Source organism: Gavialis gangeticus, unplaced genomic scaffold, assembly GCF_001723915.1.
Source record: "Gavialis gangeticus isolate Ggan-Ray unplaced genomic scaffold, GavGan_comp1, whole genome shotgun sequence".
In the NCBI taxonomy this organism is placed as follows: Eukaryota; Metazoa; Chordata; order Crocodylia; family Gavialidae; genus Gavialis; species Gavialis gangeticus.
Window position 1 is genome coordinate 7,733,841 of NW_017728994.1, and position 15,010 is coordinate 7,748,850.

Sequence of the window (15,010 nt, forward strand, 5' to 3'; positions counted from 1 at the left end):
GTGTGCTGAAAAATGTGTGTCTGTGTGTGTATATGTGTAGTGTTTTCCTGCACAGTGATGAGACACTGCCAGGCAAAACACAGGTTTCTTTTTGTTTGTGGTGAAAAAACCCAACAAGAATAAATAAGAGGATTTTTGGGGAAGAAGTATTTGAAAGGGGTTAACAATAGGGATGGTAGGAAAGGGTATGTAGGCAAGGATTGGCTAACAGCTGGCTACTACTTGGTAGCAACAAGCTACCTGCTGTTAACAGCCTGGACTCCTTCAGATTCTGTGCTTTGCTGCTCATGTTGCAAGTGACAGATCTCACAAAAGGCAGAGAGGTGTTCACAAACAGCCTTATATGTTCTTTCTCCATCCCTCCCCCAGAGCCCTGGGATTGGAAGGGACCTCAGGGACAGATTGCAGACACTGGCCAGCTACAGATGCCCATATCAAAGCAGTCCTTCCCCACCTCTTCTGAGTTTCTGTTTCCCCACAAGCTTGCTTCTGAAACATTCCAAAACATTCTGAAATGTTTTGAATGGTTCTGTTTCATTTTGGAGATGTTTTGGAGTCTTTCGTTTTGATTTGGATTCGGTGTTTTGGGCACTGAAACAGGCTGAAACACCTCCAGAATGAAATGGCTGCTGAAATTTCGCACAGCCCTAATAGTTATTACCTCTTAAATTACCTAATAGTTATTACCTCTGAAACACTCTCAAATTATTATATTAGTTAGATTTTTTTAATGTTTTGCCTATTAATATAGAAAATAGGGATGGAAATATTATTGATTTGTGGGGCTAGGAAGTCAGGTTTCTTGCTGATTTCTTCTGATGTCTGGGGTCTCCTTGCCTTCCTCAGAAGCATTTCGGATGGGACACAGCCAAAGCTGGGGATTTTGACTGGGTTGTGCTCATGCTTCTACTGGGACTTAGAAAACCCAGAGGGCCCTGACTTTCTCCTCCACTCCTGGTCAGATAAATTGCAACATCCATGGTCAGACTGGCATGGACAGTGGAGATTTTTGCCTTCCTTTGCAGTGGAGGCATAGTCCTCTTCCTTGGATCTCACAAATATATTTTAACAAACTAGTTCCTGTCCATGCAGTGGTGCAGTGGCAGAACACTGGAAGTATTCTGATTTCCCTTCTCTGTGGCAAGTTAAAGGTGTTTTAATGCTTTGGGCATTATGCCTATTAGTTGTGTGTGAGGGTTTGTTCCTGAGGCTTTTAATAACTGGTTAGACAGACACTTGAATAGTTTAGACAGGGATGGTCCTGTCTTGAAAAGGGGGTTGGACTAGACAGTGACCTCTTGAGGTCCCTTCCAGCCCTACTTTTCTGTGATTCTATTTGAATGCACTATTCAATGAAGAGTTAAAACAGTGATTTTTCATGAGTGATGATGCCCTGATGTTTACTGAACTGATCTTCACAGTTACATAAGAACTAGCCAAGAAGGACATGTGAATATAATCATAGGGCTGATAAAACATGCCCAAGATTTCAAGATAGCCAAATTGCTCATAACAATTTTGAAAAATGGAAAGTCCAAGCCTAAAACAAGGCTCCCACTGAAAGCATTAACCAGGAGCATTTTTCTTTTACACTGCCTTTAGCTATTTCCCTCCTTCGCCTAATACTTTATGTGCTGATGATTCTTGTGCTATCCAAATATTCTGCAGTGGCATAGATTTTATGGCTGAAAAATCATCTACAGTTAAGACCCAGATGTATAAAGGCATTTAAGTCCCTAGTTATCACTGATTTTGGTGAGAGTTAGGTGGCACTAGAGCCCATCTAAATGGGCTCAGTTGCCAGTGCATGCCTTTGAAGCTGCTTTCACAAGCTTTACTTCCAAGCTCAATGTAATGCTAAGTAGAAAGGGTGCTCTTCAGCAGGACTTATTTGAATAGTTACATTGACTGAAAATTGTGACTAAATGTTTCAAGGGGCATATATGAAAAATGAGTATGGTAAGGGCATACTTCTGCAGTGAATATAACTACTATGGTGAAGTGGGCCCTATTCGATTTGGATTCAGCCTGAATCAGGGACAGTGATTCAGTTTGTTGATTTGGGTCACTGTCCCTGATTCGATTCAGCTGAATTTGAATTTGAAGATTCAATGCTGATTCAGAGAATCAGAAATTCAGACATAGACACAGCGTTAAATGTTTTTTCTACATACCTTAAGGTAGCAGGCACGGCTCGTGATTGCTGCGATACTGGGGTGCATGGAGCATCCCACAGGAGTGTGTGGGGGCCCTCCATGTGCTTGGTGGCAAACCCGGAAGTGGACCAGAAGTCTGGGTCAGCTGGGGAGCACACTGGGGGCCCCCTCCACACACTCCCAGCTTGGTGATCGGTCACAGAGGGGCCCTAGGTCCTGCTCAGACCCAGGAGGCACTAGTTACTGAGCCAGGAGGGTGCAGGGGGAACCCCCCAGCATGATCCCCAGCAGACCTAGAAGTGAAGCAAAAGTGTTTCTGGTCCACTTCTGAGTCTGCTGCTGAGCATGCTGGGGAGCCCCCTGTGCTTCTGTGGGACACTCCATGCATCCCAGCATTGCAGCATTCATGAGCCCCTGCTACTCAGAGGTATGTAGGAAAAACATTTAAAGCTGTCCCTATGTCAAAATCTCCAAAGCTTTCTGAGTCTCTCCAAATTGGAGGGTTCCGATTCAATTTGGAGAGTTTCAAGGGTCCTCTGATTCGATTTGGATTAGAGATTCAGCCACTGAATCGGTCCGAGTCTCCACAGAATCAAATCAGGGACCAAAGTTTTGCACAGCCCTAATAACTACCTTTTCCTCTCCTTTCCCACAACTAAGCCTTCAAAGAGCAGGAGTGAATTAGATCACGTTAATATGACCACTTGCATAATGAAATGTTGACTAATTTTCTTAATTCCCCCATATCCTGTTTAGCACCAGATAGCCACACTCCTACTCTTTCATCTGGCCTCTCATATTGTATGTGACCATATATATACTTCTTAGTTTGTGTAGAGTATTGTTGAAAATACACTACATCTTTGTACCCAGGGGTTGGGTATGATGTGGATGTCTGCAAGTTTATGGGCAACTCAGACTTTTTTTCCCCAAGGAGCAGCGGTCTCATTTTATGTTAGGTCTTTCTGAGGCATAATGCGTGTTTTTAAATCACATGAGTTACCATCTGTATCACCACTGCAAGCTGCTTTCCTCTGAATGTGTTGTCACACATTCATGCAAGGGAACAGCATAAACACTTGGAAAGTAATAATTGGACTCTAAGATAGTAGATAAAACTCTCTGGTGTCCCTCACCTACCCTAACACTCATGGAAATGGATGCAGAGATGGGGAGAATATCCAATTTAGTTTATCATTTTTATCTCAGTTTGTATATAAAATAAATGATTTAGGCTGAAGCTTTCAAATACAAGTTCCTAAAATGAGGCATCACCAATATTTACAGGTAGGTCTAAATAAACGGCTTAACCTTTTAATTTCTTAAAAGATAGCACTAACTTTACATGCCTTGGCATGCATAAGCCTCAATCCTATGTGTAAAGGTATCCTTGTAGAACCATATCCTTGTAGAACCCCTTGGGACAATAATGGGTGGCACAGGTGTCCACTAATGGAACAGCTGAAAAGATACGGGGCACAGGTGCCTAGCTTTAAACAGCTGTTTGAAAAACATGTCTCTGGGGAATACATTTTAAACAGGGCCTTTGAACATGAAGAAAATAGTGGTTTCTACAGCATCTGTTTCTTATTCTGTTCAGCAAGGATAGGAGATTAAGAAAAGTGTCAGGAGCAATCAATACTAATTTCCATAAAAACAGACTCCATTAAATTAAACAGCCTCTGGAAAATTTTATCTCTGTATTATTCCAGGAGTAAAAGGTCTTTTTGATGTATTATACTGCTGAACTTAGCTGCCAGGCTTCTATCTCGAAGGGTACAGTCTTGCACTAATTGTAATAGTAAATGTTAATCAGAAAAATATGCCTCCTTAATTACTCAGTGTGATTAACACTGCAGGAAACCTCTAGTTATGCTGTCAAAAAAGCCCTTTATCCGTAAGTACTAATAAAAAAATCACCCAACATGCAGCCTTATAACTAAAAGATATAGTGCACTTAGAGTGAACAAAGAAAAGATGATGTATGCAAAAACATAGGCTTTAAGTGACTATGTACCCATAAGCTTTAGAAAGGACTGTTTCCTTCATGTACTCTTGCTTAAGATTGTGTTGTATTGTAATAGATTTTTAGATTATGTCAACATCTTCCACAGGCTATGAGTGAAAGCAAAAGGGTGGTGGATAAGATGGAATCTTTCAGGGACAGAAAAGTGATTAAGAACATTGGCCATAAATAGATTTTGAGAACTCTCTCTTCCATCACAACCCATGAAAAAGATTTTTGTACCTGAAGACTGAATCTCTCTCAGAGGCAAGGTGGAACTGGGAGCATATTTTTAAAGTAATGATATAAAATGTGGTTGAGCACTGTGTAAAAATTTTTGTGTAAGGCAACTATGTGGGATAATTAGATAGTAGAATATTCATAGATTCATAGATTGTGAGGCTGAAAGGGAACCCGGAAGGTCATCGAGTCCAGCCCCCTGCACCAAGCAGGGAAGACAACTGGGGTCAGGTGACCATCCAGCAAGGTGACCATCCAGTCTCCTTTTGAAGATTTCCAGGGTAGGCGGTTATACCCTCTCTGGAGAGAGCTTATTTCACAGTCTGGACACCCTAGCTGTGAAGAAGTTTTTCCTAATCTTGAGTCTGAAACAGTCTTCTAGGAGCTTGTGATCATTATGTCTGTTTTTTCCCAACTGTTCTCCTCTTGGTGAATACCCATTGATGTATGCTGCTTTTAGTCCCAATATAATGGACTAAAAGTCCACAAAGGCAGTACTTGAGGGACAGAACACTGAGGCTGATTTTACTTGGAGATGGTCCAAATAGATGAGATTCAACATTCTCCATTTGCTAGTTGGCTGTCATTTAAGTGGATCAAATTAGGAGGAGGAGTTCCTCAGTTCTTAATGTATGATCATGATTGCTGATACCATGTGGAGGAATGGCACTTCAGCCTTTGTAGTGCACCTACCAATAAAGGGAAAGGGAAGGTGAAGGATGAGGAGTCTATGTCTCAAAGCAGGTTTATAGACAATCAAACAAGTGAATGTGTAAGTGCATGTGCAGGATTCAGAACTGCCTAGGGGAAGAGCCCTTGTTTTTCTAACTGCCTTCACCACCTTTTCTGCATCCACATACCTACCCTAGGGAGTACCAGGAGTGGAGAGACTACCTAATCTGTTCACCTATGGACTCTCTTTGGAGAGGGGAAAACTGGAGGCAGGACTCCCTCTTTCCCCTTCTAATGGAAGAACTAGCTAGGGGCCAGACTTCTCTTGAAGAAGGAAGGATGCAGGAAAGGGGCACTCCATTCTCTTATCCTTAGGAGATGGGGCTACTTTTCAGCAAAACATTAGCTTTTCCTGCTGTTCCCACTTTATAGTCCCAATGAGCCTTTAGATCAGCAGCCAGAGAACATGCAGAAGAAGTGGGTTTCTGGGGAAGCAAGTTCCCAAGGGGACAGAGGGAGAAAGAGATGGAAACTTGTTCTCCTTAAGTACTGGAAATAAACAGGTGAGAACTTGACTACTCATATTTTCATACACTCCTTTTTTCTAATCCCTGCTCATCAGTGGTCTATGCTAATATCCAGGTAGACAGTCACCTCACTGAAGCCTGGTACTTAGTCAGTCCCCTCAGGGTGGCATCTCATCAACCATTCCTCAGGAGAGCAGGGAGAGCTAGAAGTGGCATGCTCTTTCATTTTGCTTTTCTGTAGAAATCTAATGTCAAAGCTAAGCACTACCCAGCGGTGGTGAAATCTTCTCTGGTGATAGATATCCTCACAGTTGTGTGCCTGTCTATGTGTAGCTTATGAACAGATAGATAAAACCAAGATATAGGTGAGAGAGTTGTGATTGCCTGCAGTAGCTGCAGCATGGTATTTTTACCATCTATTTTGATTCATTAAAGGCATCGTTTCATTAATTACAACTATGTCCTACTTGGAAAAATCTGGTAATAGGTTATTATGATCTTATTTAGCTGTTGGAATAAAGGATGCCCTTAATGAATAGTTGCCTCTAGCCTGTGGTGTGTGTTATATAAAGCTACCATTGACTTAGAAACACTGCATGTTGGTCATTGAACCACTTCAGTTTTTCAGAAGCAAGATCCTTTTAGAAGTTAAGGCTAAGACAAACTTTCTAAAGTGAGTGTGCTTACTTTATACCAGCAAAATCTCTTTTGGCTCATTCTGCTCCAAAAACCTAGGCCTGTGCACATGAACAACACGTGCCCCTGGCGGCTGTGGTGGCACAGCTTAGCCACTGGCAGTGGGAGTGTGGAGGCAACAGCAGAAGCCCAGCTGCAATGGCAGGAGCCCAGTGGCAGGGAGTGGGGAGTTTCTGCAGACACTGCCAGCATTGTCGGCAGCGGGGGTGGGATGGTGAGTGCCGACTATGGGTCAGTGACCACCTACAGGAGCCACTGGCAGGATCAGCAGCAGCCAGGGGTGATCAGGGACTGCCCAGAGGCACCACCGACATTGTTGGTGGTGCCTTTTTGCAGGGGGTGCACCACCACACACAGGGGGTGTACGTGTACCCACGTGCACCACCTACACGTTCCCCCTGCCTGTGCATACAAAAGAGCACTAGTGCATGCAAAAATGGTACTTGCATACTGAGACAGATACCTAGGTAAGCAGTTCCTATTGCAATTCCTTGGGACCAAATTATAACCCTTGTAGTACCTGGTATGAAAGCCCTATATCAAATACACAAGCCAGCCTCCTCTGGCTCTGACTTCTGTTCCCACTCTGCTCCTGGAGCTTGTGAACTCTGTGTTGGCTTGGGCTCAGCATTAGCTCAACAGTCCTAAATAACATGCATCCACAACCACTCACCAGTAGTCACTGTGAAGTGTGACAAAAGCAAGTGTTTTATAAGCTCTTTACCCTCTTGAGTATGCACTTGTTCTCTCTCATACACACTGGACTTGTGAAGATTACTGAAGCCAACTGACCACGATGCTGTCACAATGGAGAATGTAGCTAGTCAAAGTATTTGTTCCCTCCCTACACACCAGTCCTCTCCAAACACCACCTTCTCACCATTGTGTAAAGACTTTTGATCCAATTCCTTGTTGACTCTATTAATTGGCAATGTGGAATTTTAGGAACCAGAATGAAATTTGCTCTCAGAGGCATGTAGTCAGAATAAGAAATAAGAAATGCATTCTGCTCCTACCTTTATAACTTCTCCACTCAGAATCTGGTTATACAATAGGGCTCTAGGAAGGTTCTAAACTGTGGGCCTACCAAGAATCCGTATGTCAGGCTCTGATGCTTGGGAAAACCTTTTGTTGATGACAGCCCGTTAATTAGTAAATTGCACAAAATCTACCTAAACAGCTTTCAAGGTGGGCGATTTCTCTCCAACATCAGCTTACCTCCTCTGTGATATCAATCTTCAGTACTGCAGTAGTGCTAAATGAAGGGGAACCCCGGTCTTTGGCTTGGACTATCAGGGACCATATACAGTCTTTGTTCTTTGTGATGTTGTGGATGATATCCAGGGATCTGATATATGACTTCAGCTTTATCTCCCCAGTGCTTTGGTCTATGTCAAATACATTGGCTGGATCTGCTTGCATAATAGAGTAGTCCACAATGTTGTTGGGTTCTTCTGCATCTTGATCTACAGCCTATTTGGGGGCAATATTGGAAACAGTGTGTTATGGCTTATGAATTTGCTTGAAAGCAGAGTAGTCAATGTTTCTGAGCAAGTATTAGCATACTATAGGGGCAGGAAAAGCATTTGCTGTGAGACTACTGAGACATAGCTATGTGATCTTAGAGTAACATTTTCTCCTTCTCCCTCTCTCAATGTTGAATTTTTCTACAGAAAAATTCCGAAGTGCAATGCTTTCAGTCTAGACAACTTCTGTTTGAGATTAAAAGAGAAAAAAAATGCAAATAAGTAATTATGTATGGGAATACAATCAACCACTCTGTAACAGTGGACATCTTAGACTATTTTACTGCAAGTCTTCCTGCAAACAGACTGGGAAAATAATTTAAAATGTTTTCTTCTTAAATGTTCAATTCACTGAAAATAATCTGACAGTCAGCTAGGTCCTCACACTATATAACTGTATGAGCCTTTGTCATACCTGTGTATTTACTTTGGCTAAGTAAAGGTCTAGTTTTGCCATCAGGCTTGATTATGTATGTCTGATGAAATATCTTTTTTTTTCTTTACCAGCAGATAATTTGTGCTGCTGGAAACTAAAACCCTGTCTTTACAGAACTGACCCAATGGCATGGACAAATTCAAGTATTCACATACAATCTTACCAACAAGCTTGACTTGTTTTGATGGTTAACACCACTGGAAACTCATGGATATGGGCAACTGTGATTTATCCTTAACTCAGCTATTCAAATAATGCTGCTTAGCTTTATTATTTTAATAGATTTACATTTTGGGCACATTTTTCTTTCTGAACAATATGCAAAAATTAGGAGTGCATGTTTTATCTCTGTGTTACATATTGCCACAAACTGGCAAAGTAATTGACATAGTGGGAGAGGAAAATCCCCTCTCCCCATCTAATTTATGCACACTTTGGGACCAAAGGGGGGTACTTTAAAACCTCTTTACATTTGCTCCCATAAAGTTCCATATATTGTTTCTTGTCTCACCTCTATCTTCACTGGAGACCCAATGATCATAGTCTTTTCCTGGATGTTGTCACTGAATTCTGGTGGGTGATCATTGACATCTAGCACCGTAATAAATACCTCAGCCAAGCTGTACTTCCCCTCTGTGTCTTCTGCCTTTACATAGAAGTTGTACTTTGAGCTGACTTCAGCATCTAATACAGCCCATGGCTGGGTATAAATAATACCTGTTGATGGGTGGATCAGAAATCTGGAAGGAAAGCATGAAAAGCAATAATCTGTCACTTCAGGGATGCACATATCCTACAAAGATTACTGAACTCATACCCAGCACAAATGAAAGCTCAGGTTAATCTAGATAGATTGTGTCTGGCTAACAAAGGGCCAAAAAAGAAGCTTCTGACAGAATTAAATCATTATGTGGTATGAGTCTGACATAACTGGCCCTATGCCCATGGTTTCTTGCCTGCTCCACAATGCAAGTAGGTATGTGGGAGGGTTTTGTTGGGTGAGCTCACATCGTGGACAAAAGGTGCTGCATTACGTCTATGTTACCGCTCTAAATTATATTGGGTGCCAACTCAATCCAGGACTGGGGGAGTTGAAAAAACAACTGAGAAAGGCGCCACCGTACAGATATGGTTTACTGCAGGTAAGCTTTTTAAAGATCTGGGCAGTGACACAAGGCTACAAAGCATACAGTTGTGAGTCCCCTATCCCATTACTTCGAAAACAGATCTAAAACCGAGACTGTTCCCTAAGCAATGACCCTACATATTTTTTGCTTGTCCTTTTTGTTTTGAAAACAGAGAATTATTGTCACTTCTTTGAAAAAAAATTATTACTGTGTTTGCTCTTTCAGTGCATTTGTTGTTGGCAGCTTTTGTGCTTGTGAAATGCTCAGTGTGATGGCTTTTTCACAAAATAATCGCTTTGTGTTAAAATATTAGAGAACCGCATATTCATTCAGTTTATAACCACAGTGTATTAGATCATGTCCTGAATAAATTAAGACTGATTGACACTTTCTGAATAGCTGAGGAAATTGTGTTGCATATAATATTTGCCTCTTAGTGTCTCAGAATGGATAACAGAAATGGCTCCTCTAACACCCCAAAAACACAGGGTAATTATCTCCTCCAAAAAATAATTACTGTTTCATAAATTGGCACAAGGAGGTAGCAGGTATTCAGAATTATCTGTGGCAAGTTCAATTCTGTGCATTTTTAATTACTGAAGCATGGTGAAGAGCGACAGGCAAAAGACTGAATTTATCTTAAAGATACCAGAATATCCTTTTTTAATGGACTGTCAGTTTAGGCACCAAATATAAGTTTTGTGAAAATTAAAGGCTTTTATGTGCTCTGTAATCAATGAAAAATAAAATAAATCCTTTTGCGCATTATTATAAAAAAGATGTTGTTATCTATGATCATTGTTTATACTACAGTTGTACATACAGACCTCAGTTGAGAAAGGACTCATGGCATTAAACACAAAGCAATACTATTAACTCCTTTTCATACAGCAGGAAATGAGGCAGAGGTGTTCTGGCACACTCCACATGTATATCAGAATGACAGGAATTATACTGATCTAACTTTTTAATTCATTTAACATTCCTAATAGAAATAGCTGAATCATTGTATCTAAGTCATGCAGCCAAGGTAACTCTGGAAGTCTGTGGCAGAGCTGGAACAATGATCCAGATTTCCTGAGGTAAAATCCAGTGCATTAATCATGAGTAGAGAGAGGTAGTTAGCTACATTAATCTGAAGTCAGACAGAAGTCAGGTCACGGTGACAATTTATAAACTTATACCTCTCTGAAAGAGTTAGTTTTACTGTGCTTTCCGCCTGCCTTAACGAGATTACTTTCCTTTCCCTCATTCTGCCTAAGCAATGAAATTCCACACTTAAGGGGAATAAAATCTCATTTCTTACTTTAAACGTTACAGCTTTAGAAGTGTGAAAATCAGAAGACACTTGCACATACTTTTAAAAAACATCTTTGGTAGCAGCCTTCACAAGCTTCCTGACACCAGCTGTTACATTTTAATCTTAACAGGTCTGAAGCCAGCATATGACCCTTGGCTCGCTTGTGTCTACCCAGTTAATAGCTTGCCAAGAATTAGTGGAGAAGCTCAAAATAAGATGCAATTTAGAAGCTCCTGCAGATGAATATTCTTCTGTTGGCAGCAGAAACTTGGACATCTCCCAGTTAGACTGTGGAATTCTAGGGCTTGCCTGGTTTTCCTAATTAGTTTCGTATGTAAAATGAGCAACAGAATTTGCAAGTTCTTCTTTGCAGTTATATGTTAGACAGTGTCGTTGAGTGGTTTGGCAGGATGATATGAGTGGCCAATGATATCATGGTGGCAGAGTTGGGGTGTTGTTGTACCCATGATGATCCAGAAAAAATGAGAGGGGCGAGGATTTTTGTGGGTGATGTCTTTTATTGGACTAACTGTATCATTGAGAGGGATAAAGACAAACTCCTGAGACCTGACGAAGGGAATTCCATACTCAAAAACTTGTCTGTACCCTTCCCACCTATACAGTTGGTTCTGTAAAAGATATCATCCATAAAAATCCTTACCTCAGTGACATTAGAGATAGTTAAGAGCATCAGCCAGATACTGAATGAGATGGGAAGCAGCCTGGACGACCTGATCAAATCAATGAGGTGTTTTTTATGCCCAATCATAAGGCAAGTAATTTTTTCTTTCCTTTCTGGGCTTTCCTGCTACAAGTTTTGGATGCCAATTCTAATATCCAATGCTAACAACCTCCAGTGCTAAAAGTGCTATTGGCATTGCACTTCAGAGAATACTGTAGAAATCAGTAGATCTTGTCACCTTTGATCATTGGTGTTTTTGTACATTTGACCAAGTGTTGAAATTGTACCATATTTACAACTAAGTATAAGTGAAACTTTTTCTACAAAAGCTGATTTTCTGCATTAACCAGCACAAAAAATCCTCCTTCCTATTACAAGTGTTTATAATTGATAATATGCTCACATTCTGTGTGCTATTACTTTAGCAGTCTCTTGCCTCTTTGGGGCTTGTGGGTAAACTGCCATAAAGTAATAAAACTTGTGTGTAATGACTTTGACTCTCTCTAGGAGTAGAAAATGATTTTATAGAAACAACTTATGGAAGGCCCAGGGTAAATTCCCCTTGGAAATTAATCTCAACATGCATTAGTCTGAGCTGTCAGCTCTTGTCTTAACACTCATATTTTATAAGTAGCACCTTCCTTTTTTAATTTTTTAAAAACTTAGCTTTTTACTTACAGATCAGTGCCTGTTCCATATATGGAGTATTTGACTTCTCCCCAAAGTCCTGAATCTGGATCTGTAGCCTTAAGAAAAGAATTTTAAAAAGTCCTGATTTATTTACCTGGAGAAAATTGTATTATGTTTTGCTTAGCAGATCAGTCTAAACAATGCAATGATCAAACACAGCGGACTTTCCCCCTTCTAAGAGTATTTATCATCATATTTATTAACATTTCATTAACATTTTTCATGTGGAAGTTTAGAAAATTCAACAGGATCTGATAATACTGAGTCTCATAACAAAACTTTTTTCAAACAGCGTCCTGAGCACTCTGTTTGATCACAAGCAATATACTCTGGAATGCCCACTGGGTGGCTCTATGCGTTGGAGTTTAAACACACATCTCTTAACATCCTTCATTTCATAGAAATAAAGATTGCTTTAATGTGGTAACCTGCCAAACAACTCTCACACAAAATTTACTAGATATTAGTTAAACATTAACACAATGTTCCTGGCCCAAACAGGGACTTTAAGGAACATATACACAGATTCTTAATTTTTTTATGAGGATTGGGAGATGCAGCTGACTCAGTGATAATAAACTGTTTCTATTTCTCCCTCTATTACTTTGTTCTCTATAATGAATTTTCTATGCCGGTATATCTGTTCATTGATGTCTACAGAATACGAATGTTAGTTGAACTAGGCAGGTGCCCTGCCTACATGTATAACTAGTTGTTTCACTTCATTTGCTTAAATATTGTTACTTGTTTTGTAGTCTTTAACAATATATTCAGTTTCCAAAACTCCTGCACAGCCAGTATACCATATCTGTAGCTTTGTGGGGAAGTGCCTCTGGTTCTTGATAATTAACGTGAACTGTTTTCAACATCTCAGAATTAATAACTTCAGGTACTTTTTACTGAATTTCATTTTGCATGCTAATTTCTTCCAGAAACACTCAGAAGTCCCCAAAATTCACACGTAGCCTTTGTCTTAGAACAGCTGCTTTCAGTTACATGATCTCAGTTCATTCTGATATGGTATGTCTCTGAATCTGGGTCAGGCAGTGCTCTCATGCATATTTGATACTGAATATGAACTCTTCTAATATGCTGATTTCTTGCCTTTTACTAGATGGACCTTTCCTTATTGCTTTTACAAAATGTCTTCTTTTCTTATATTTTCTGCAGGCCCCCTTGATGCTGGACACTTTTTCTTTCTTCTGCTACTATGGTAATCACAAATTGGAATCTTTGTTATGCTGACTCATGGCTGGTTTCCTGTAGAGTGTCTTGTCTCTCTTCTTTGGGTACTTTTTCCTATTTGTTGCTTTCATCTCCAGGAACTTCCTTTTAATTCTTTCAGTACCATTTCTGTCATTTCACTGTCTCTGCAGCATGCCCCAAATCTGCCTTGCAGATCACTTAGCGTTCTGTCCCTGCCAACAGCATCTCTGTTGCTAAGCAATATGTGGTCTTCTATCATTTGCAAATTCACAGGTGGCTGTGAGGTGCCTCAGCTTTGTGACATACTGATCTATGTTCCATCTTAGTCTTAGATCCTCTACCTCTGACTCAGATACTGATTGTTGTATTAAATAGATGCTGCTTAGTATTATTTATAGCTGGAAGATTTCTCCAGTGCTTCTAGGGCCTGTGTAACATTCTGCTTTTCTGACTCTGACACTGTGAAGTGCTGGTAAAATAAATAAACAATCTCTTCCCATAACTGAACATAAAGAGGTAGTACAGATTTTAGCTAAATCTTCCATGTAGAAGCTAGTTAGCTTTCTATTTGTCCAATGCATGATGACTTTTTTCTTTGGTGGCTAAAAAGTGCTAAAACCTACCCTGGATTGCAATAAAGTCATTCCTAATAACAAGCACCTTATTGAGTCCCTTGTATTTCTGTAACAAAAGAGGCTACTTGTTTCCACACATTGGAATTTAATATACCTCTGCTATACAATAGGGCAGGGGTTGTCAGCCAGGGGTATGAGTACCCCCAGGGGTACTTGAGAAGGACCTAGTAGGTATGTGTGGGCGGGCAGGGACTGAGTGCCACCATGCATCCAGCTGGATATGGGGGGCAGGGGAAGTTTGCACATGGTGGCTGCTGCTGCTCCACGTTCAGCCACATGCCACCCCCCACCCCCCCATGCCCAGCCGTGTGCCACATGCCCCCTGCTCCGTATCCAGCCACTGGGGGTACACAGATTCAAAAAGGTTGAAAACCCCTGCAATATGGTAAATGCTGTACGTCCATTCTGTCTTGATCTCAAGATGCACAAGTTTGCAGGAGTAGTTTTTCTCTTGCATGTTGTTTTATACCACCAAGGAGTCAGCCTATGCTCTCTCTCAACATAGGGCTGGGCCCTACTTGTGTTGAAGACTTTGCCTTTAGTGGGATAGAATAAAGATAGTAAGAGGATACTGGCAGTGATGAGAGCTCACTCTGGCTGCTGTCCTGATCTTTCAAGATGCTGAAAGTCCTTGGTTCTACAAGCTTCAGTGGATATTGAGAATGATCAGCACACTTCAGGATTAGATCTATAACTGGGCCTCTATAAGGTATAGCAGTGGTCAAGCTCATTCCCACTGGGCTGCTTCCATATGGAAGGGATGTGTTCCATGAGGAACATATGCCTGCATTTGATAAGAGGGTAGGAGACAGGAGAATTCCTTCAGGGAGTGGGCAGGAAAATAGCTCTAAATTTTCATAGCTACATATTGAAGTGAGAAAAGGGGCAGACTCTGAGCAGGCCAATGCAGAGACGAGAAGAGTATTTCCTAAAGAACTGCTGCAACTCTGTGTTATTTTGTTTGCTTTTTATTACATTTTTACCTCATTTGGAAAAGAAGCCCAAAGGAACTGAGTACTGCCTGGAGGGACTTCTGATTTTGTGCTAGCTCCCTAAATAACCAGTCTCTTCTGTTTCCAAAAGAGAAAGACCCCTCCATTTTCTCAAAAAAA

General features: G+C 40.9%; 1 protein-coding gene across 4 annotated transcripts in view; it reads right to left on the bottom strand.

Annotated features, from left to right (window-relative positions):
* The window catches only part of CDHR1 (cadherin related family member 1), a 118,681-nt gene that overhangs the window by 14,586 nt on the left and 89,085 nt on the right, over positions 1 to 15,010 (bottom strand). For all 4 annotated transcript variants that reach the window (XM_019502291.1, XM_019502289.1, XM_019502288.1 and 1 more), the window contains 3 exons: positions 12,046 to 12,113; positions 8,770 to 8,998; positions 7,515 to 7,769 (listed from right to left, as the gene is read on the bottom strand). In XM_019502291.1, coding sequence (XP_019357836.1) covers positions 7,515 to 7,769; positions 8,770 to 8,998; positions 12,046 to 12,113 — 552 coding nt within the window. The remainder of the gene's footprint in view (positions 1 to 7,514; positions 7,770 to 8,769; positions 8,999 to 12,045; positions 12,114 to 15,010) is intronic.